Source organism: Xenopus laevis, chromosome 5S, assembly GCF_017654675.1.
Source record: "Xenopus laevis strain J_2021 chromosome 5S, Xenopus_laevis_v10.1, whole genome shotgun sequence".
In the NCBI taxonomy this organism is placed as follows: Eukaryota; Metazoa; Chordata; class Amphibia; order Anura; family Pipidae; genus Xenopus; species Xenopus laevis.
This window is the reverse complement of record NC_054380.1, coordinates 83,220,786-83,245,467: the sequence shown is the minus strand read 5'-3', so window position 1 is coordinate 83,245,467 and position 24,682 is coordinate 83,220,786. Positions and strand designations below refer to the sequence as shown.

Genomic DNA, 24,682 nt, shown 5'->3' with positions numbered 1-24,682 from the left:
TTTACCGATTTTTGTAAAATGTATCTTAAGAGATTTACACAGGCTGAATTTGAGCACTGGAAGCTTTTTCCTCTATTGTATGTGCAAATAATGGCTGTATATCGTCTGTAGCAGCCAGTCAACTTATAATTGTAGGTTGGTCCAATCCATGTAAAATATAGTAGTTTGTCAATACTACAGCGAGGGTTAGACTGAGAGCTGACAATTCTTTGTTTTGTGTATAATTTTACTTTAAATAGTTAAACTTATACAGTGTTCAGAATAATAGCAGTGTGTAAATTTCAAAATCCTTATAATAGCTTTTATTTCCATATACACAAATGCACTGGAAACACTGCACATTCTATTCCAAATCAAAACATTAAAAAAAATCAGCACATTTGTGTTATTTCTTTACAGAAAGTGAAGAAAATGGAATATTAGGCTGTTAAAAAAAAAAAAAAAAAAAAAAGCAGTGTCTGCATTCTCCTTTACAAACATTCACTGTATAAACTGAATATTGTTTCACTATTTTTCTTTCCTTGGAATCACTGAACTGATATTTATATGTATAACCACTGTTTCTGAGAACTGCTGCACATCTTTGTTGCATAAAGTCCAGGGCCGGATTTACATAGTGGACGCCCCTAAGCCCACTGCCGTTCGTCACCCCTGTCCCCCTCCCCTTTATTCGTGCAAATTTTCATCATCTGGACTGGAGCAATGGGGATTGGCGCACGGGAAATTTAAAAAATGATTGTATCTCCAGCGCATCCTCAGTGTTTTTGAACCAATGTGGGTGTGGTTGGGCAGCGTACCGCCCCCTAAAATCCTGCTGCCCTATGCCAAGGCCTAGATGGCCTTTCCACAAATCCGGGCCTGATGAAGTCGACCAACTTCTGACACCTGTTACATACCACAATTATTCTGCATTTCTTGGTTTTGCCTCAGAAACAGCATTTTTGATGTCGCCCACAAGTTTTCTATTGGATTAAGGTCCAGGGATTGGGCTGGCCACTTCATAACATCTATCTTGTTGGTCTAGAACCAAGATGTTGCTTGTTTACTGGTGTGTTTGTGGTTGTTTTTCTTGTTGAAACTCCCATTCTAAGGACATTTCCTCTTCAGTATAAGGCAACAGGACCTCTTCAAGTATTTTGATGTATTGAAACTGATCCACAATCCCTGGTATGTGATAAAGACCATAGTGTGCCACCATGCTTCACTGTCTTCACAGTGTACTGTGACTTGGATTTAGTATTTGGGGGTCGTCTGACAACCGATCTGTGGCCCCTAAACCCAAAAAACACAATTTTGCTTTCATCAGTCCACAAAATGTTGTGCCATTTCTCTTCAGGCCAGTCAATGTTTTTTTTGAAAATTGTAGCCTCTTCAGCATGTCTTTTTTTGGAACTTCTTGCTGATAGCTTGGCTTCACAAAGGCCTCTTCTAATTTTAACAGTACTCACAGGTAAGCTCCTTTGATATTCCATTGGCTGAGTCTTTGCCATTTTAGGTATTCTATCCATTCGAATGGTAGTTTTCCTTTTCTCTTGCCTCGATTAGGGGACACAGACACCATGGGAATAAGGATCCTGTTGCTGGAGGATGGACACTAAACCGTTAACGAAGTTCCTCCTCCGGCACTGGGCTTTATCCCCTGCCTACTTCCTGCCACCCTCAGTTTTTCTTTAGTGCCCTCAGAAGGAGGATGGTTACTCTGGCAGGGAGCAGTAGTACAGATTAATTCATGTACCATGCCAACAAAGGGGGTCAGGGTTACCTTTCCAAAACCCCCCCAGCCGACATCGTCCTAATCTTTGTGGGGGGGGGGGGGGCTTTTATTTTTGTGCCCTTTAGAGCCTTCCTGCTCCACGGAGGTCCGCAGGCTGAGGCTCCCCTCATTACCCTGTAACTACTGGATCCCACTCTACGGAGGCCGTCCCAGCGGTCAGGACAGGGTCACAGCTCCAGCATTGGGCACTATTCGGCTGGCATGGAGGGGGTAAGTAACATTTTCCCCTCCCCCCCCATATACCTTCTCCAAGCGTGTCTGCTCCCCACAGCAGTACGGCGCTATACAAGGTCAACTTTCGGGTTATAGGCGCAGCTCAGCTTCTTCATGCAGGGACTGCCACTGGATCTCTCACAGGAGCAGGAGGAGTCATCAGAAGATTAAAGGAACAAGCAGTAGATGCAATCCTGGTAGCTTCCTTCTGGCCCTGACGGCCTTGGTTTGCAGAACTCAAGACGCTAGCAGCAGAGGCTCCATATTAACTCCCATGCAAAGAGGACCTGTTGTCACAGGGACCGCTGTTCCACCCGAATTCTCCACGGCTGGATTTAACGGCATGGCTCTTGAAGCCTTGATCCTTTCCAACTCTGGAGTTCCCAAGGAGGCTATAGCTACATTAATGAAGGCCAGAAAGCTGGTGTCAGCACACATCTACCACAGGGTGTGGAGGACCATCATTACTTGGTGCGAGAGCAACACCAAAAGATGCGACCTAACATTCGGATTTTCCTACAGGGAGCCCTTAGGCAGGCTCCTCCATATTGTCATCCTGTCTCTCCATGGGATCTCAATCTGGTGCTATCCACTATGCAAGATCCTCCATTTGAACCTCTGAGGGAGATTCCTCTACCTACCTTAACGATCAAGACTGTATTTCTACTAGCGATCACCTCAGCCAGACGGGTTTCTGAACTGGAAGCCCTATCATGCAAGCCCCCCTTCACTATATTCCATGAGAATAAGGTAGTACTGCGACCAACACCGGAATTCCTTCCAAAGGTTGTATCTACCTTCCATATTAATCAGGATATGGTGGTGGCGTCCTTTTGTCCACATCCCAAGTCAGCAATTGAGAAGAAGCTTCACACACTGGATTTAGTACGCACCTTGAACGCTTACATTTCAGCAACCAAGAGTGTCAGGAGAGTAGATAGTCTGTTCATCATTCCGGAGGGACCTCGAAAGGGCTTCCGCCCTTCTAAGGCTACAATCTCAAAATGGATCAGGACAGCCATCATCAGAGCCTACGCAGCTAAGAGTAGAACTCCGCCAGCCGGAATCCGGGCTCACTCCACCAGATCCCTCAGCACTTCATGGGCGGTTCGCCACCAAGCTTCCGCTGAACAGGTTTGAAGAGCGGCAGTGTGGTCCTCAAATCACACTTTCTCCCAATTCTATAAGATACATTCCTTCGCTTCAGCAGAAGCAAGCTTTGGGAGAAAGGTGCTTTGGGCTGTTGTTATCTGAGCATTGGAGTTTCAGTCCTGGCCTCATGGGTATCTTTGGGACGTCCCCGTGGTGCCTGTGTCCCCCAATCTAATCAAGCGAAAAATAGATTTTTTTTTTACTTACCATTAAATCCTTTTTCTCTTGTCCTACATTGGGGGACACTGGCCTTCCCGCCCCGTATATCAGAAGTTTAAATCATTCTATAGTTCCAGTTCCAGTTTTAAGGGAGTGAGGATTCTCTGTTTGAAAGTTTGACATATCCGGGTGGTCCTTCCTTCTTCGGCTCAAAAATTGAGGGTGGTAGGAAGTAGGCAGGGGATAAAGCCCAGTGCCGGAGGAGTAACTTCGTTAACTGTTTAGTGTCCATCCTCCAGCAACAGGATCCTTATCCCCATGATACCTGTGTCCCCCAATGTAGGACAAGAGAAAAGGATTTAGCGGTAAGTATAAAAATCTATTTTTTTCCACCTCTTTTTATGGTTGTCATTTTATTTGAGATCATTTTAGCTGAGCAGTCTATCATTTTCTGCACTTCTTTATATGTTTTCCCCTCCAACTTTTTAATCAGTGTGCTGAACAATGTCTGGAATGACCCATTTTGCTCAGATTTTCATAGAGAAATGCACTATAACCAGCATGCACGATATTTTCTGCCTTCCTTCCTTAAATAAGGGCCATCATTGACACCTGTTTTTTCACAGAATTAACCCCCACACTGCTATTATTTTGAACAAGCTGTTATTATTTTTAACACTGCTATTATTTTGAACAAGCTGTTATTATTTTTAACACTGCTATTATTTTGAACAGGTGTCAATTAATGATTCAGTTACACAGAATCGGTAGCATGCATGTCATGACTGTTGGGTCTGTTGGTTTTTTATTACTCTACTACACCTACTAGTAAATTATTTGCTATGTAGAAATATAATTTCTACTAAAAACAGTGATTGATCAGGTTTGTGATATTGGACTGCTATTATTCTGAACATCACTGTATATATTTAAGTTCTGCAATGTAAGAGAATTGTAAGTAACATGCTGTCAAACTAAGATGTCTTTTAATGCATACCCTTCCTACCAGTACATGTAATAGTAAGAAAATTACATTGCACTTGAGGAAGACAATGAATTTACATGGGAGGAATTTACAAGTTACATGTAATTATTTGCACATACTTTATTTATTACTGCAACTGTGTATAAAAAGTTCATATAACCTGATTTTTTTTTTTTCACAGCATGGATGATGCCAATATTGAAAGCAAAATGGCTGATCTGTTAGCTTACTTCCAGCAGCAACTAACATTTCAACAGTTTAAACTTTGCCAGCCAGACATTGATGTCACTCAAACTCATATTTCAGGTAAAAAGAAAGTATTATTGTATTCCTTTATTTAAAAGGTCTTTTACAGTGATAATCATTCTCATCTGCCTGTCCCCTGTAGAGCTTACAGTATATAAAGTCCCTACTCCCAAGCACAGAGAGAACATATACACCACATGCAACAATCCTTTGTTTAGTATTTAACCTAGTACCCCAGCATTGCAAGACAGCAATTCTAATTACTGCACCACTTTTTTGTCCTTGTGTAAGTGAAAGTAATCTAATTGCTTAACTGCTAAGATGGACCCAAGTGTTGGCAGAAAAAAAAATTAACAACACGGATCCTAGATTGGAGATACCTAGAAGCAACCAGAGTGTACTATTTATGACCCAGATGCCCTAGATTCCTATCACTATTTCAAGACATTACCAGAGTTTGGTGATCATAAATAGAACGCTTATAAATAAAGTTCAATGTGTGGACCTAAGAAAATGGAACATTGCTAAAAACAAACCTTAAGGCATGACACATTCTTGCTAGTTATAGTACCAAATTGCCAGTAACAGTGAAATATTGCTTGGCAGAGGCTTGCTGTTTGCTAGTTCTAGTCATATTTAGATATTTTGTTTTCTATATATATTTATTCCTGGCATTTGCATTTACATATAAAGCAAACAGTGGCTTTAGGGATGCACCGAATCCAGGATTCAGGTCGGTATTCGGCCTTTTAGAGCAGGATTCGGCTGAATCCTTGTGCATGCAAGCTTTTAATCATGTATTCAACATAGCAGCATTTATATCCTTGAAAATTGTGAAGATGTAGCATTTTATTTGCAATATTGTTCTTTCCCTAGTGCTCCCAATGGAGGTGCTGATGTATATTTTTCGCTGGGTGGTATCCAGTGACCTTGATCTCCGAGCACTGGAGCAACTTTCCTTGGTCTGCAAGGGCTTTTATATTTGTGCAAGGTATTCCACTTAAGAGGAATATATACCACTTTTCAAATCAAAATTGTGAACAATAAATTTGTTTTATTTGTCAAATTTATTTTAACCAAAAATGTTTTACAAATGTATTATGAATGGTGTTTGTAATATTAATTTCATAAGTTATCAATTTTTATTAAGAATTATCTGTGCACATTGTAGTATATAAATTATTGTAAGTTAAGTATTTATTGCATTTGGTGAGTATTTAGTTGTGTGCTGCCATGATGCCAATGAAAACCATAAAAACAATTTATGAATAGATTTCAGTTATTGGATAGATTTAAGATCTGTTATGTTTAATGCTTCAGATCTGCAGTTTTTCACATAATGGGTATTTCTATAATACATCATTAAAGAAAACATTTAGAGGCACATTTATCGATGCAAGTTTTTTCTCTGAAAAAAAAACTTGAATGTCAGGAAGGCTGCAAACATCTCCAAATAGAACACTGGACCTCTCCCATTGACTTAAACAGTAATTAGAATTCTTAAAGGGCCAGAGTATGATAAATCTCGAAAATATAATCCGATTTTTTTTTAAAAAGCTTGAATCTAATTTGGATAACTCCCTAGTCTAATTTGACGGCTTTGACAATAAAAAATTTTTGGAAATTCTTTTTTTTTTTTCCCCAAACCGTACAGCTACCACTGAGCACTAACACCCTGTAGTAAAAAATAGCTTTCAACTTCGTAGAGAGTTGTAAAAATGAAAATTTAATATAAGCATCATTAATGCAGAGAAGCAACATTTTTAAATCATTTAAAAATCCTGTATTATTTCTAAAGTAAGCAACTCCATGTCTGCAATCTGTCACTTTTTATGCAGCTTTTTAATGGTAAGCACTTACTTACATAAATTGTCTAGGCAAAAATTATATAAAAATTATATAAAAATATAATACACAAAAGCCATGAATAACTTGTAAATTATATACTCATAAACGGGAGTACTGATGTCATCAGTTATAAACAGTGAGTAGTGATGTAGTTTCTGTCACATGACTCACTGAAACTTGTGTTTTTATAATAAGTAAAGTACCCCCTGTTGCTAATTATTAGAAGGATATTAGAAGTTACCTCGGAGTTCCTTGATCTGTATAAAAACACTCGGCTTTCGGCCTCATGTTTTTATATGGTCGTGAAACTCATCGGTAAGTTATAATATCCATATATTGAACAAGAGGTAGTGCTTTATTCACTATGTATTTGACCAACTGTGTCAATATACGACTCCAAAACTTGCATCAGGAAAGACAGACTGTTGAGAGGGGAGTACTGAAGAGTAACTACACTGTTTCAGAAACTGGTTTGTGTTGATTATTCCTAAGTTTACTTATTTCCATGAAACAAGTTCTTATTTTATTAAAGAATCGTCTGTTTTCGGGCACAACGCGTTCAGCAATTTTGGTTGTCTCTTTAGCACTAGAGAAACCCGCTTGTGTAGGCGCTGTTCTGGAAATCCCTTAGAGGGCATAGACTGTATCTTCAAAAATCGGCTTTATTAATGCACACACAGTGGTACAAATAAAATGCGGTGGGTGTTCTGGACTTAGGTTTCTTGCTGCAAATCTCGGCCGAGATTTGGTTGGCTCTCCCTATAAACATCTGTACTGAATATTTCTGTACAGATAATGGACACGCCTTCATTCGATGCAGGGGATCATTGGGAAGATAGCAAAAATGGCCTGCACTCTCTGCAGAACCTACCTTAGACTGGTGACCAGGTTAACGATTCAAATTGCTGGTGGGTGCCTGATAAATGTTGCCATTGAATAATAACCCAGAGAACTGTCGTGTCATGTATATTAAACCAACCCTTTGTGCTGCTTATGCTTTAAAGAGGCATACATTATACAAATGTGCCTGCTGTATAATATGAGGCCATTAGAAGTTACCTTGGGGTTGCATGACCTTATAAAAGCATAAGGCTGCATGTTCTGTGTTTTTATGCAGGTTATGGGACTTATACAGTGGGTACAGTTAGTCATGAAACACAAATTTCATTAATAAACACCAATTACAACTGCTGACATCATTAAGCACCATTTATATAGTGAATAAAGTACCCCCTCTTGTAAAATATAAGGATATTATAAGTTACCGAGGAGTTTCATGACCGTATAAAAACACGAGGCCGAAGGCCGAGTGTTTTTATACAGGTCATGGAACTCCGAGGTAACTTCTAATATCCTCATATTTTGCAACTGGGGGTACTTTATTTATTATAATACACAAGTTTCAGTGAGTCATATGACAAAAATGACATCAGAACTCACCGTTTATAACTGATGACATCAGAACTCACCGTTTATAAGGATATAATTTACAAGATATTCATGGCTTTTGTGTATTATAACGATATAATTCATAAGGGTATTGTATAAGAGATGCTGTATATTGCTTATGCAGATTATGTTAAGAGAACATTTTCACCTGGAATCATATTCTATAAATATTGTAATAGGTCTCTATTTTTGGCAATTCATGTTTTGGTTTATTGGAAATATATTTTTCTTAATACTTCAGAGACCCAGAGATCTGGCGTCTGGCATGCCTGAAAGTATGGGGCCGAAACTGTGTAAAAATCGTCCCCTATATCACCTGGAGGCAGATGTTCCTGGAAAGACCACGAGTTCGATTTGATGGTATGTTGTTAAAACAAAATAATAATTATTTATTTTTTATTTGAAGGGTCATTGAATATATGTGTATGTATGTATGTATATATATGTATATATATGTATATATATGTATATATGTATATATATGTATATATATATATATATATATATATATATATATATATATATATATATATATATATATATATATATATATATATATATATATTCATATTCTCCTAGAAACAATAAAGATTGCACTTTTTTTCTGGCTTATATAGAGCAAAATCAATCTAAGAATGAATAATATGATAGGGTGATTTTACGGGCCTAACTGTATAAATTCTATAAATGTATTAACTGTCAATGTCCTGTATACTGTATTATAGATGCAGCTTATAGGACACAAAATAAAGTGAAGGTTATTTTAAGTGTAGTGGTTAGCACTGTATGCAAGTAAGGTAAATATGATGTGGGCACATATGCTAGTACAATATGCTACTACAGGTATGGTACCTGTTATCCAGAATGCTTGGGACCTGGGGTTTTCCCGATAAGGGATCTTTCTGTAAATTGGATCTTCATACTGTTATTCTACTAGAAAATCATGTAAACATTAAATACACTCAATAGGCTGGTTTTGCTTCCAATAAGGATTAATTATATATTAGTTTGGCTCAAGTAGAAGCAACTGTTTAATTATTACAGAGAGAAAGGAAATCATTTTTTAAAATGTGGATTATTTGGATAAAATGGAGTTTATGAGAGACAGCCTCTCCATAATTCAATTCTGTCTGGATAACGGGTTTCCGGATAATGGATCCCATACCTGTAAAACCATACATGTTTTCTTAATAAGTGATTTGTTAACTTGCTTGTTGTAGGGGTATACATCAGTAAGACCACATATATACGTCAGGGAGAGCAGTCTTTGGATGGATTTTATCGTGCATGGCATCAAGTGGAATATTATAGGTGGGTATAATTACCATTTAAATGTGTATGTCCTATAAGAACTATCTGTCATTTCTTGTCATTACACCAGCTTTAAGATAATAAACACTGTAAGTATGCTTGAGATTATATTCGTATACTGCTGAGATGACAATAATGTTTGCTTTGACTTGACTGACTTAAATGCTTATCACTACAATTATAAGTTTTCAAAAGAGATTTTCACCCTTCTCACAATGTTGAACATGGATGACAAGGGCAAAAAAGAAGCCTGATTTACTGGGGTGCCAATATTTCACTTTTTCTGTGAATTCTATCGCTAGGCTTACACTCTTGAATGCACAGGGACCATGGGAGAGGTAAGAAATATGGCAGAAAGGTATTACTAGAAAAAAAAGTAGTGATTTGAATTCCTGCTGCAGGGGGTGCCTAAGATATTAACAGACCATTGTTTATCTTCCACTTGACTTACAGTTAGCATTACATATTTAGAAAGGTAGCTTCCTTCTAGAATCCTCCAAACCCAGACTTCTAGAATTTCTAGATGGTGGGGTGTGATTTAATCACTTCAAGAAACATGTTTCCACTGCTGCAAATACCACAGGTGTTTACCCAATGAACAACTATTTATATTGATTGTTTACTTTTAGGTATTTGAGATTTTTCCCAGATGGACATGTCATTATGCTGACTACACCTGAAGACCCCCAAACAATTGTTTCTCGTTTACGGACAAGAAATGCAAGGTTTTATTTTTATAATAATCTGTTATGAGTCTTAAATGCAAGATACTTTGGGTAGTTTTTTTTTTACATTGCATTGTAGGCTCTCTAACTGGGTACTGTTCTGTCTCTTTACACATCTGCCTTTACTTTACAACATACCTTTAAACGATATCAGGTTAAAAAATATTATCTTAAAAAAACACCTTTGTTTTATTGTCAACTCCATCTCTTTTTATACACACTACTCTACGGAAGTGCAGTCTGAGGCTGTGATTCCATGTTAAAATATGGAATGCACACAATTTAGTTTTTATAGATATAAATTTAGTTTATACAGATAATCACCTGGAGACATCCGCTATCTGCAGGTGTTTCTTGAAATGCTGACTAATATCTAAATAAATTTATCACATGCTGAAATACGTTTGCGTAAGAACAGTCTTGTGATTCAAGCAGGCATTATAAATTAACACTGTATTATGAAGAAAGAGCACAGCTCCACCATCCTTCCTTTGTACATATACTATTTAAGCAAACAATGCTTTTTAGATTTCATACTGTTAACCCCTAATTGTGGAAAAATGTTGTGTTATGCTGTCCCTGTCCCTCTAGAACAGAAACAACTTAAGGGAAAATATAAAGCTATGTAAAACATTGCTAAATAAATGGAATTTGAAATTATATTCTGCCTCAAGTGCATTATAATGGTAGCAGTTATGTCCGTAAAGAAACGCCATTGTATGCATTCCGTGCTTTTGCTGACATGCCCTGTTTTGCTGACATGCTGACATGTAAGCTGCAAATTCACATAGGCTACAAAATCCCTATGTGCCATTGTCCTAAATCTTTGCAAAGTTAATTGGCCCTTTTTACTTAATTTCAGGCCTCTGATCTGTTCACGGTAGTTCTTAGCTCTAAAAGATTTTCAAAACGGATCTGAAATCCCACTGTCAAAACAGACAATAACACTAATAGCCAGTTTACCTACAACTATATGGCTAATTACATACAATATTTACGTTCTGTTGATGGGCCACATCTGGAGAAAGGCAAAAATTGAAGTTTACATTTGTAAATTTGCTTACTGAAGTCACTTGTGAAATCTTTTTGTAAAATGTTTATGAAGATTCTCATTCATCCAGGTCATGGTATATATGTAGAAATAAGCAGTGTCGGACTGGGACACCAGGGGCCCACCCAAAAACCTTAGACCAGGGGCCCACTCCCAGTACTAATATTCTTCATCTCCTCTAATCTCCTAGTCTGTTTTCGTTATACTATAATCAATTATTCCATCTATTTAGCCTTTTTGTCCTCATAGAAATAGGGAATGGCCATGAATAGACCAAATGTTTAGCAACATGAGGGCCCACTGACACCTGGGCCCACCGGCAGTTTTCCTGTTATCCCGGTGGGCCAGTCCGACACTGGAAATAAGTCAAATCAACTGGACTTGCTGTGTTTTTTCCTTGAAGACATTTCACCAGTCATCCAACTAGCTTTCTCAATTCATAATAAATAGGATCTTATTCTGAATTGAGAAAGCCAGTTGGGTGACTGGTGAAACATCTTCAAGGAAAAAAAACACAGTCCAGTTGATTTGACTCTTATGTAAAGCAAAGTTATTCATTTATTCCATTCTATTTTTCAGTTTCACCTTCAAGTATTGTTAAATAAAATCAAGTCTATACATAATATCTGATATTACATGTTTCCAAATCTGCAGAACTGATGCAATGCTGCTTGGCCACTACCGCTTTTCTCAAGATACAGACAACCAAACCAAAGTATTTGCTGTAATAACCAACAAGAAAGAGGAGGTTGGTATAATGGAGTAAAAACTAGAAACAAGCAGACCCTATGATGATCCTAAGCTGGTGTGCATATTTATATGCACAAAATATGTTTATTAAAAATGTCTTATTCTCAGTTTCGCAGTGCCCATTATTTACACCATTGATACCAGGGTTAAAAGACTAGCAACAGAAAAAAAAACTGTTCATATGTATTTAAATATAATTCAGTTATCTTTCACTGAGACAAACATTTGTTTGTTTCAGAAGTTCAAATATAGTTTATATAAAAAGTGCTGTATAGCTAAGGGGGCAGCCACTGAAGAGGAAATAGGTCAGTGGGACACATTTTAGTACTTAAAGGACCAGTAACATATTTTTTACATTTAACGTTTTTATATGTTGCACCTACAAAAAATATTTTTTGTCAACAAATGTCCTATTTCATTCTGAGAAGTTTTCATTTGATTCATTTGTTTTCATTTCCTGTAGAAAGCCATTTGATCCGCTTTTATCTTCCTGTGTAAGAACTAAAACCATTGTATTCTATAAAGCATATCTGTTATCCGCCATGTAAAGATGTACCACTTTACCAGTTCAGGGTAGCCCTACATTATAACTTTTCATATTTTTTGGTTTTACTGTTCCATTAATCAGTGAGATAAACATTGGTCTTATGTCACTTGATATTTGCAGCATAGCTGTTTTCTGGCCCTCGTTATTTTTTGTTTTAAGTTTGATAAACAGAGGTCATGCCATTCCATTCATGGTTCTATACAAAACCATAGACTGAATACCTTTCTCATTTAAATAGGATATTTGTCAACAGAGCCAAACTTTAAATGCAAATAAGATTTTAGGTTAAAGGGATTCTGTCATGATTTTTATGATGTCGTTTTTATTTCTAAATTACACTGTTTATATTGCAAATAATTCACTCTACCATGTAAAATTGCATTCCTAAACCAGCCAGTGTATTTTTTGTTGTAATATTGGTGTGTAGGCAGCCATCTCAGGTCATTTTGACTGGTCATTTGCTTTCAGAAAGAGCCAGCACTTGAGGATGGAACTGCTTTCTGGCAGGCTATTGTTTCTCCTACTCAATGTAACGGAATGTGTCGCCGTGGGACCTGAATTTTACTATTAAGTGCTGTTCTAACAGGCAGCTTGTGTTAGGGAGCTGCTATCTTGTTACCTTCCCATTATTCTATTGTTAGTCTGCTGGGGGGGGGTGATATCACTCCAACTTGCAGTAAAGAGTGACTGAAGTTTATCAGAGCACAAGTCACATGACTCGGGGCAGCTGCGAAAGTGTCTAGCCCCATGTCAGATTTCAAAATTAAACATAAAATATAAAAAAAAAAATCTGTTTGCTTTTTTGAGAAATGTATTTCAGTGCAGAATTCTGCTGGAGCAGCACTATTAACTGATTCTGTCATGGGAAAAAACTTTTTCCCATGACAGTATCCCTTTAATGTTCCTCTTTAGATGGACAGGACCTCCCCCAAACCGTTCAAATGGTTCACCCCCTGCTCATTCATCTGTTTCTGTCTGGGGCATTAAATGAGAACAAGAAGGTGCCTTGTGGTATAGAGCACTGAAGCTATTTCACACAAGTTTAGTTACATCCTCTATGTTTGTTACTAAACTTTGGGACTGAAAATTGCTGCATGTATCTTTCTGATTTGCCAGGCACATAGCCTTGCGGGAGGTAGCTTGGAGCTCCCTGTTTGTCCATCACAAATTTATTCAGAGGTAGTGCACTCTTGAAAAAGGGGAAAAAGAAGCACACCATATTTCGGCTTCAATGCATTTTATTGCAGCAGAGATTTGGCACAAGCTTTCGGGGACAACCCCTTCCTCAGGTGCATTACACACTTAGTGAACACATAACATTAAATACCCTTCAACCCAATGTGAAAAAAACTGTTTCTCAGGTAAGATGGACTGTATTGGAACAGGTTAATCCGCTGAGAGGGGGTAATGTGCGGAAACAGTTGCTAAGAAAAGAGGCAGCATGGATAAAAAGATTAGATTCTCTTGTGCCTAAACGATTGAATGAGAGTTTTAGTTTACAAGGCTTTTTGTAATGTAAAGAATCCATTCCTCCCCCCCTTCAATAATACTATCCTGGACAAAGTTAACTCTCTTTAATATTTAATACATAAATAGTGCAACAAAGTCTCACTTCCGGTTTGTTTTAAAAAGGCGATGTGGCGACCTGCACTTACGTGCGTGCTCCAATGTCCTGCAGGCCGGCTTCTTTCTACAACCGGAAGTTATTGGGGCAGCTGCTGTTCAGCCTGTGACTTTTTATTAGCTTGTCTCCTTCTCTATCGAGCTTGGTAGATGCTCGCTCCTGCTCAGATGCAAAACTTGTGGGGTGACATAAACAATGCTGTTTCTGAGGCAAAACCAAGAAATGCAGAAGAATTGTGGAATGTAACAGGTTCAAGAAGTTGGTTCACTCCATGCAACACGTGCAGCGGTTCTCTAAAACAGTGGTAATGCAACTAAATATCAGTTCAGTAATTCAAAGAAAAGCAAAATCTTAAAACATTTTTTGTTTGTAAAATTTGTTTGTAAAGAAGAATGCAGATACTGCTATTTTTTATTTTTTTTGAACTGTCCCTTTTCTTCACTTTCTGTAAAGGAATAACACAAATACTTTTTTTTCTTCATGTTTTGACTTAGAATAAAACGTGCAGTGTTCCCAATGCATTTGCATGTATGGAAATTAAAGGCTATTATAAGGATTTTGAGCTTTATTCACTATGACAGGCAGATCATTAGACACTGTAGTGCAGTTATTCGGCGGTAGAGTGTGGAGTGGGTCCAGTTTGACAAATTTTGCCCAACAATGTCACCAAGGACTGAAATTCTGGACTAGAGCCTGCACCCTACCAGACTATTCAGGCAGGGTGCCCACTGTCCATCTGCAGAAAATCTGATGTTTTCTGCTCAAAACTGGGCTGCTTTGCACAGATACCCATTTTTTATTCTGGACTCAACAAAATGTTACAAAAAAGATTTAATGGGAAAATGCTATATTGCTTTTGTAAATTCTGTCCCTATGATTTAAAAATCCTTGCTTGGTTTCCTAGACCTTTTTTGCTGACAAGCGTTCTTTGGGAAATTTTGTGTTGAGCACTTAATATGTAGATCAGAGAACATATGAGGTATGCTGAATGTGCAATGGAGGTGGCAATGATTACTAAGAAATAGCAAAGCTGTATTTAAATAAGTATGGGAAAGCTTAAACTAAAAGCTTTTAGGAGGTCTGTCAATTATTCTTGAATTTGCCATTTCTGTTAAAAAAATAAAAAATACATAAAACAGATTATTTTGTGATGGGGATGTGCATACCACAATAAGAGAAAGTCCCAATGGACAGTAATATAACCATATTTTCCATTTCAAATGCAGAAACCAAGTGACTATCAGAAATATCGTTATTTCCGTCGACCCCAAGTTCCAGAAACAGAACGCAGCTTTCACATGGGTCTACAGCTTTGTTCTAGCGGACGTCACAAATTTAATAAGCTTGTCTGGATACACCATTCTTGTCACATTACTTACAAGTAAGTTTCAAAAGGGACTAATAATGTTGTCTGTGCATTCTCACTCCTGTCATTTCTATAAACTCTCTTGTAAAAAAAAATAATGTACAGTGCTCTCCAAAAGAATTCAGTTACCAGTATGGGTGGGTATCCTCGTTGTGTAAGGTTGATTTCCATCATCAGAGGCTTTTTTAGGGGTGGATCACCTTTAATTTAACTTTTAGTATGTTATAGAATGGCCAATTCTATCTATCTATTGGTCTTCAATATTTATATATATTTTTTTTATTCTTTGGATTATTTGCCTCCTTTGGACTCTGTCCAGCTTTCAGATGGGATCACTGACCCCAGCAGTCAAAAACAAGTGAGGCTACAATTGTTTTGTTATTCTCACTTTTTATAACTTATGCTTCTGTCCATTTCTAAGCTGATTAAAAAAAATTAAAATGATTTAAAAAGCTACAAATAAAAACTGAGTACAGGTATGGGATCTGTTACCCAGAAACCCTTTTTTCCCCGAAGGCTCCGAAGTACGGAAAGGCCACGTTCATTTCTTCCAAATCTAATTTTTTTTTTAAAAAAAAATTTCCCTATGTAATAAGAAAACAGTAGCTTGTTCTTCATCCAAACTAAAATATAATTAATCCTTATTGGAAGCAGAACCATCCTATTGAGTTAATTTAATTTTTATACAATGTTCTAGTAGACTAATAGAATGAAGATCCATATTACGGAAAGATCCACTATCCAGAAAGCCCCAGGTTCAAGCATTCTGGATAACAGGTCCCATACCTGTATCATTTGCTTGTTGTCTCAAAATAGCACTTTCTACATAAGGCTAAAACTAACAATTCCTTTAAAGTGGAAAAACAGCTTGTGCCAAATACACTGCAAAACAAGATACAAATGAGATGGGTCAGGCATGTCCAAACTCCGGCCTGCGGGCCAATTGTGGCCCATTTTCAATTTTATACTGGATAAAAATTGGCATGCAACTGGGCAGCCCGAGCCAGGAGTTGGTTGATGAGCAGTGCCGTCTGTCTTCTTGCAGCGCCGGCTGCTTGCAGTGACAAAATTGCACATTAACTGGATTCACTGGATTAGGCGCTAGTTCTCGCCAGAGGCTGCAATTCCAGATAAGGTATCTTTCTGTAAATTGGATCTTCATACCTAATGGTTCAAAGAATGTCAGATTGAATGGTCAGCCCCCACACAGTTCCACTTCACCAAATCTGGCCATTGTTGCAAAAAGTTTGGACACCCCTGAGGTAGGTGGTATAAATAATTTCTGCCTGATAGAATTCTACCCATAGAAAATTATAGAATTAGACTTCAGGGTAGGGTTTGTAATTTAGTGAAATGGGAGAAATGGCTTTTGCAAGGCCAATATTGTATGTTTAGTAACATTATATTACTTCCTCTTGATACTCCCAAGTGTCTTTATTTTGTTTTTCCTTCAGATCAACTGGAGAGACGGCAGTTACAGCATTTGACATAGACAAGATGTACACACCGTTGTTCTTTGCTCGTGTGAAGAGCTTCACTGCTGCATCAGAAAGGCCTCTTTGAGGAAAAAAATATATATAAAATTCTCGCATGTATAATGATATTAAATGCATTGAATATGGGATGTTCAGGGTGCTTGAACTGAATGAAATAGCAACGCATAGTTTTATTTGACGGGAGACCACAGTTTCTCTAATGCTAAGGTTATTTTAAGATTGTGTTTATTTTGCAAGAATGTTCATTTATATTGATGATGCCAATAAGCTGTTCTTTTAATGTATTTTGGCCCTATGATTGAAAAATATGTTTAAAGATTATAGGTACCATATTCGCACAACTCTCGTAACATAAAAGAATGTTTAACTAATAGTTAAATTAGTTTTACTGCCATTTAGCTGTACTTTTCACTTTAACTGGATATTTGAACGAAAATAAAATCCTTAAATCTGAAATGCTGTTGTCAAGGATGAATGTGAAGCTCAGTAAGCAAGCTGAGCTTTTATGCAGTTTCCAAAACACAAATAGATTTCTAATGAAAAAGAAAAGTTTATATAGTGAATTGTGAATATTGTAAAATATAAAAATATTATAAGTGCCCGAGGAGTTCCAAGACCAAAGCTTTTATACAGGTCATGGAATTCTGAGGTTGCTTTTAATAACCTCATATTTTCCAACAAGGGGTGCATTCTTTATTCTAATGCAAAAGTTTAAGTGATTTTTGACAAAAATGACATCACTAAGCTCCTTTTATAACTGATGGCACCACTAAGTGCCATTCATGAGGATATAAGCAAGCTGAGCTTTTATGCAGAGTTTCCAAAATACAAATCGATTTATAATGAAAGAGATAATAGTTTATATAGTGAATAAAGCACCCCTATTGTAAAATATAAGAATATTATAAGCAGAGCCGGGCCAAGGTGGTTTGGCACGCTAGACAAGGGCTTCAATCAGCGCCCCCCCCATTCTGTAGGACCATTTCCCACATAACTCTGTACCTGTTGTGCAACCAGCATATTGCCCCCCCCCCCAAGTCTAAGTGGCAGCACCAAAAATATTGCCCCCAGAATGTCACTGTACCCCACTGTTGCTAAGTGCTCACTGTTCTCCAGCACCACACCAGCGACCAGACAGTTTCAGAACAAAGAACTGCACTGTCACCGCCTGGGCTGAGCTGGCTCTCTTCATGCGCACACCAACACTCTAGGCCAGCACAGCTTTCTATGCAGAGTGACGGCACGGCGCTCCTCACTACAGCGCATGAGCATCCGGACCGCTTCCACATGGGGAAGGGGAACTGTCTGTCTTCTTTACTAACTGGAGGGAGAGAGGCGGCACAATCAGATCCAGGGCAAGTAAGAGGGAGGTGGGGAGTAGAGCGGAACTCTGCTGGAGCATGGAAGAACCTTCAAAATTAAAGAAATAAAAAAGAAAAACAGAATTCTTTTTTTTCCTTTAAAACTGCACCCCCCTATCACTGCGCCCTAGGCAGGCGCCTAAACTGCCTACACCTAGTTCCCGCCCTGATAGGCATTGGCATCAAAGAAAAGCCACAGATTAAAGGTAGTATTTCTGGAGAGCTGTTTTCTCTTCTTGTTGAGAATAAGCAGTAGTGCAGTTCTGTAGTAACAGAATCTTCTTTTTCCACTTCTTATTTTTCAGTTCATCCATCAACAAGATCTGTCAGTGCTTCGCTGTTTTTATGTACTACTGTTGGTTTAACATTCTGTGCTCATCTGAGTGAATCTCAAAAACATGTACTGGTGACTCCATAAGACAGGCTTTTTGTTGCCAAGTCCCTTCCTCTCGCTCCCCTTTTCTGAAGGCCGTAAAAAGCTTATAACATGGTTAAGACTTCAATAATTAATGTGATAGTTGTACAATGTTTTAACAGTAACTAGATTTACAAATTAACAGGCACTCCAAGTCTCACCCTCATGATGTTCCACCCCATCCACTGCCACCTCTGATACAGTAAACTAAACCCAAGCTCAGATACTTTGTGACTTGTGTCTTGGAAAATATGTGTTGGCAACAAAAAAAGCAAAACTCCGTAGCCTCTTTCTGATCTACGATTGTACAGTTGTGTTCAGAATAATAGCAGTGTGTTTAAAAAAGTGAATAAGGCTCAAAGTCCTTATAATAGCTTTTATTTCCATACATGCAAATGCATTGGGAACACAGCACATTCTATTCCAAAAGATGAAGAAAACTGTATCACATTTGTGTTATTCCTTTACAGAAAGTGGAGAAAAGGGAATATTAGGCTATTCAAAAAAATTAGCAGTGTCTGCATTCTTCTTTCCAAACTCAAAGAATGTTTCAAGATTTTGCTTTACTTTGAATTACTGAACTAATATTTAGTTGTATAACCACTGTTTCTGAGAACTGCTGCACATCTACGTTGCATGGAGCCGATCTGGCATCTGTTATTTTCCACAATTCTGCATTTCTAGGTTTTGCCTCAGCGATAGCATTTTTTATGTCACCCCATACATTTTCTATTGGATTAAGGTCCAGGGTTGGGCGGGCCACTCCATAACATCAATCTATTTGGTCTCGTTTACTGGTGTGTGTTGTTGAAACTCCCATTTCAAGGACATTTCCTCTTCAGCATAAGGCAACATGGCCTCTTCAAGTATTTTGATATATTAAAACTGATCCATGATGCCTGGTATGTGATAAATAGGCCCAACACCATAGTATGAGAAACATCCCCATATCATGATGCTTGTGCCACCATGTTTCACTGTCTTCACACTGTACTGTGGCTTGAATTCAGTGTTTGGGGGTCGTCTAACAAACTGTCTGTGGCCCCTAGACCCAAAAAGAACAATCTTTCTTTATCAGTCCACAAAAAATGGTGCCATTTCTCTTTAGGCCAATCAATGTGTTCTTTGGCATATAGTTACCTCTTCGGCCGTTTTCCAACAATGGGACTTTGTGACGGCTTCTTGCTGATAGCTTGGCTTCACATAGGTGTCTTCTAATTGTAACTACTCACAGGTAACTTTTTGATTTTCCTGGAGCTGATCATTGGCCAAGTCTTTGCCATTTTGGCTGTTCTTCTATCCATTCAAATGGTAGTTTTGCGTTTTTTGTTCCACCTCTTTCAGGTTTTGGTTGCCATTTTAAAACATTTGAGATCATTTTAGCTGAGCAGTCTGTCATTTCTGCACTTCTATCCTATCGTACGAATCGAGCCCATTGCGCATCGTAATCGGATCAGATTCAGATTACACCTGATATAGCCGTGCTCGTTAATGGCATATCTGGAATGTCGCCAAACAAGCGGATCTTTGCGTCTATGGCCACCTTTATATTTTTCCCCTCTCCAATCAATGTTTTAATCAAACTACGCTGTCTGGAGTGAGCCATTTTACTCAGATTTTCAGAGAGAAATGCACTATAACCAGCATGAACAACATTTGCTGCCTTTCTTCTTTAACTAAGGGGCGTAATTGACACCTGTTTTTTCACAGAATGAATGACCTCACTAAAAATCCACACTGCTATTATTTGGAAAAAGCTATTATTTTAAATTTAATTCTTATTATTTGCCATGTAGAAATATAATTTCTACTAAAAACAGTGATTGATCAGGTTAGTGATGTCGGACTGCTATTTTTCTGAACACAACTTGGTCCTTTAAAGTATCTGCATATAAATAATTTTAGCAGTGGGAACAAAGTAATGCATGCACAAAATAGCAAGGTAGATGTGTCTGCTACAGAATTTTACATTAACAACTGTTCTCTTTTATATTTGGAGACACTAATCCAGGGGTGCTCCTGCCTGCCAACACCCCACCCCATGCGCACTCCCCTTTTTGGCACTTATGGGGGTCCACGATGCTAGCGCAGAGCAGCAAAATTGTGTAGAAGAGATGAATTTCCAGTTTGAAAACAGGAAATTCGGCTATTGAAGTTAACAAGAGCTGCATTTTTGCCTCCTCTGGTAACCACATCGTTTTTAAAAACTTGGAAACACATGACATAACAACTTACAGACATAAAAAGGACGAGAACATAGAGATACTGCTTCACAGCTCATATAACCAATGAGATGGTTCTTCCTCAAGATCAAGGTGATATGACCAAGCGAGTCTGAGAACAGAATCTATCCATGTCAGGGGGGGCTGCTTCAAGAATCTGCATACACAGAATTTTATACTTTCTCATAATCATTAACTATTTTAGGTCATTGGTAAATACTGTGGAGTCATTGAAGAGGGTGTCCACCCAATAATGAATCATTGCAGATTCTCCTCTTCCATAAACATGTCATTTTTGTGCCCCCCCCCATGGGCAAAGGATAAGTTCTTGTTCATAACTGGTTGGGTCACTCTAATCACATGTATCTTTTTTTTTGATGATGGTTGTCTATCGTTGTTACATAGATATTACACAACTTTTTTTGCACAGTTAAAAATATAATTGTAAACAACTTTCTAAAATACATTAACTACAATCTGAATTGTACGTATTTTTTTGGATTAGACACCAACATTTTCAGCTTTTTCAGGTTTGACGCCCAAAACCTCCAACTTTTTCGGATTTGAAACCTGAAACCGCAAAATATGGATTACTGAACGAAACCAAGTGCAGATCATATCAATTGGACATCTGCCATTGACATCTTCTTCTAAATCATTTTAAAGATGTACTGACACTAGAAACTTTTTACATCTATCATAACATTGTCGTTACATGCTATATATAATTTTGCCTAAAAAGTATTTGCCCATTGCTTTTACATTATCTAATCCCCCATGTTCCTCTGAGGGAGCTGCCATACGTGTACAGCAGTAGTCTGTTAGCATTAGAAAGGGGGGACAGTCAGGTTGGCAAAACAGGATTAGGAACGTCAAGTGACAATTAATTACAAAAGCAGACCTATCATTGAAAAGTGATCAAAATGACCTATAGGTAACTTTAATGTTCATAAATATTTTAAAGAGTAGTTTTTAGTAACAGTATTTTATTATTATTATTATTATTAACATTTCTTTATATAGCGCCAGCATATTTCGCAGCGCTGTAAAGTAAATGTGTTCATACAACTAAATCACATGAATTACATACATAGAACATACGGAGTTACATACATCACAACCAATACCGGTACAAAAGGTGAGGAAGGCCCTGTGCAAAGGAGCTTACAATCTAAAAGGATGGGAATAAGACACAAGGGGGCACATTTACTAAGCTCGAGCGAAGAATTTGAAGTACAAAAAACGTTGAATTAAGAAGTTACCGAGGTACAATGTTAGCCTAGGGCAGGGGTGTCCAAACTTTTTACAACGAGGGCCAGATTTGGTGAGATGAAAATGTGTGGGGGCCGACCAATCAGCCTGACATTGTTTGATTTGAACCATTAAGTATTCGTGAAGATGCTGGATACAGGTAAAATTAAATGAGAAGCCATTATGGTATGTTAGTGCCCTACTGCACTGATCTTCTTCTGTCCCCATAGCCAGCCCTTACCCACCCCCACATCCAGCCTCTGTAGTCTATAATAATTTATATTTCAATTGTTTATTCTCTCTCCGTTAGAGTTAGACACTCACCTTCTGAAACTCCCCCTCCCTCTCAGAAACAGGCATGAGAAAAAAGCTTAAAACTCTGTCTCCTCCTTTACACACAAGCACTCCTTCTGGAGCTCCCCCCTCCCTGCCAGAAACTAAAGGTGGACTCCGACTGTGACGTACTTCCCTGCTGCCGCACATTCATTTCTACGTGATCGCTGATAAGCAGGATCAAGCTGCAGCACATTCAACACTCGCGTCTCTCAGTGATCCCATAGAAATGAATGTGCGGCAGCAGGGAAGTAAATCACAGTCGGAGTCCACCTTTAGTTTCCGGCAGGGAGGGGGGAGCCGGCAGCTGCAGAAGGAGAGCTGGTATGTAAGGGAGATCTTAGTTGTAAAACTATCGAAGGGAGAGTTGAGCCAGAACATAGAACGGGTTTTTTTAGCACTGTAGCTATTTTTCATGCCTGGTTTCTGGGAGGGAGTGACAGAAAGTTTAAAAAAATCACTGCGACGTGCTGCTGTGACTTCGGCTCCTCTTCTGCTCTTTGCTGCGGGCCAATTAAAATTGGATCGCGGGCCGCATTTGGCCCGCGGGCCGTAGTTTGGACACCCCTGGCCTAGGGGGACCTTCCCCTAAAGTTGTCGAAGCTTTTTATGATCGAAGGAATATCCTTCGATCAATGGATTAAAATCCTTCGAATCGTTCCATTCGAAGGATTTAATAGTTTGATCGAACGATTTTTCCTTCGATCATAAAAAGCTTAGAAAACTTATGGGGAAGGTCCCCATAGGCTAACATTGTACCTCGGTAGGTTTAAACTGCCGAAGTAGGTAATCGAAGAGACAGTACTTCGACTATCGAATGGTCTACCGTTTTTTTTTTTTCTCGAAGTTGAAGGTCGTAGTAGCCTATTCGATGGTCGAAGTACCAAAAAAAGATCGTTCGATCCAAGTATTTGCTGTAAATTATTCAATTTCGATATTCGAAGGATTTTACTTAATTAACCCTCGATATTCGACCCTTAGTAAATGTGCCCTTAGGTGTGGAAGTGGGCAAGATCAGTGCGTTTTAAAGGAATAGTTCAGCCTGAAAATAAAAACTGTGTAAATAGATAGGCTGTGCAAAATAAACCATGTTTCTGATATAGTTAGTTAGGCAAAAATGTAATGTATAAAGGCTAGAGTGACTGGATGTGTAACATAATAGCCAGAACACTACTTCCTGCTTTTCAGGGGGGCCACATGGTACATATCTGTTTAGTGAGTTTGCAATTGATCCTCAGCATTCAGCTCAGATTCAAAGGCAACAGATATGACCCATGTGGCCCCCTGATTGTTTACTGCCTGGTAACCAGGATAACCAGTCAGCGGAAACCAAGAGAGTTGAAAAGCAGGAGGTTGGGTTATGTTCTGTAATGTTAGACATCCAGTCACTCCAGTCTTTATACATTACATATTTGACTAACTATATTAGTTTTTATTTTTCACAGCCTATCTATTTACCCAGTTTTTATTTTTACACTGAACAAATTCTTTAAGTGATCTTTTGAAAGCAGAAAGGTTGGGAGTATCACTTTAAGAACTAAGGGCTGCCCCTGGGATCCTATGATTCACACTGCACACAAACAAGCCATACATGTTAAGCCACATGAGTCAATTATCAGACAACAGTCTGTATTTTGATTCCACACTTCTTCCTTTTACAGTTAGAGCTGCAGTATGTCTGGTCAGGTGATCTCTGAGGCAGCACAGAGAACATCACAAAATGGTGGCCCGATGTAAAAGGGCAATATTTACTAATTTCTATAATCCTGTTTGGTAAGATTCTTTAATATGCCACTTAATATGATATGAAATCTGGGGCTTAAGTATTTATTTTGGGGTATGGTTTTCCTTTAAGGGTTTAATAACAAATACCTGTGGCATTACTTTAGGCATATAGGAAAGGGAATAATAGCTCTAAGGCAATGTGGTGCTGAGTTTTTCCCTTAAGTTATTAGAAAAGAAAAGTAGCATAGAAGTGATTAAGGATACTGCTAAATATGCAATGTTTATGAACCCCAACTAGTATATTTTTTTTTAACAATCCCTGGTGCTGTACATAAGTACAGTCCTTTAAATGACACACAAGTAACATCTCACTAGCACAAATAAATACACACACACCACCTCATTTTCCAACACCTTGTATTGTTCTATAATTAGAAATAACACAGGCACAGTGTTGTAAGAAATCCCTGGCACTATGCTTTTATTCTCTAATGCTTTCATTTAGTTCAGACAAAAAGATCCACCTATCCCAAATATATATAATAGGAACAAAAGGAAACTCCATTAAAAACTACTGAATAGTGACAAAAATCTTTAATATTCAAAAACTAAGTTATTGCTGGGGAACATGTGTCCCCATAAATTCATCAGTGCTTCTTGTTGTAAATCTGTCCCAGGT

The 24,682-nt window shown here is 38.1% G+C and overlaps 1 protein-coding gene across 2 annotated transcripts in view; it reads left to right on the top strand.

Annotated features, from left to right (window-relative positions):
- The window catches only part of fbxo9.S (F-box protein 9 S homeolog), a 36,834-nt gene extending 19,682 nt beyond the window's left edge, over nt 1-17,152 (top strand). For both annotated transcript variants that reach the window (XM_041564730.1, XM_018265559.2), the window contains exons 6-13: nt 4,465-4,589; nt 5,406-5,520; nt 8,068-8,186; nt 9,047-9,137; nt 9,767-9,862; nt 11,568-11,661; nt 15,061-15,215; nt 16,655-17,152. In XM_041564730.1, the coding sequence (XP_041420664.1) occupies nt 4,465-4,589; nt 5,406-5,520; nt 8,068-8,186; nt 9,047-9,137; nt 9,767-9,862; nt 11,568-11,661; nt 15,061-15,215; nt 16,655-16,763 (904 nt within the window). In that variant the 3' untranslated portion in view covers nt 16,764-17,152. The remainder of the gene's footprint in view (nt 1-4,464; nt 4,590-5,405; nt 5,521-8,067; nt 8,187-9,046; nt 9,138-9,766; nt 9,863-11,567; nt 11,662-15,060; nt 15,216-16,654) is intronic.
- Nucleotides 17,153-24,682: the final 7,530 nt, after the last annotated feature.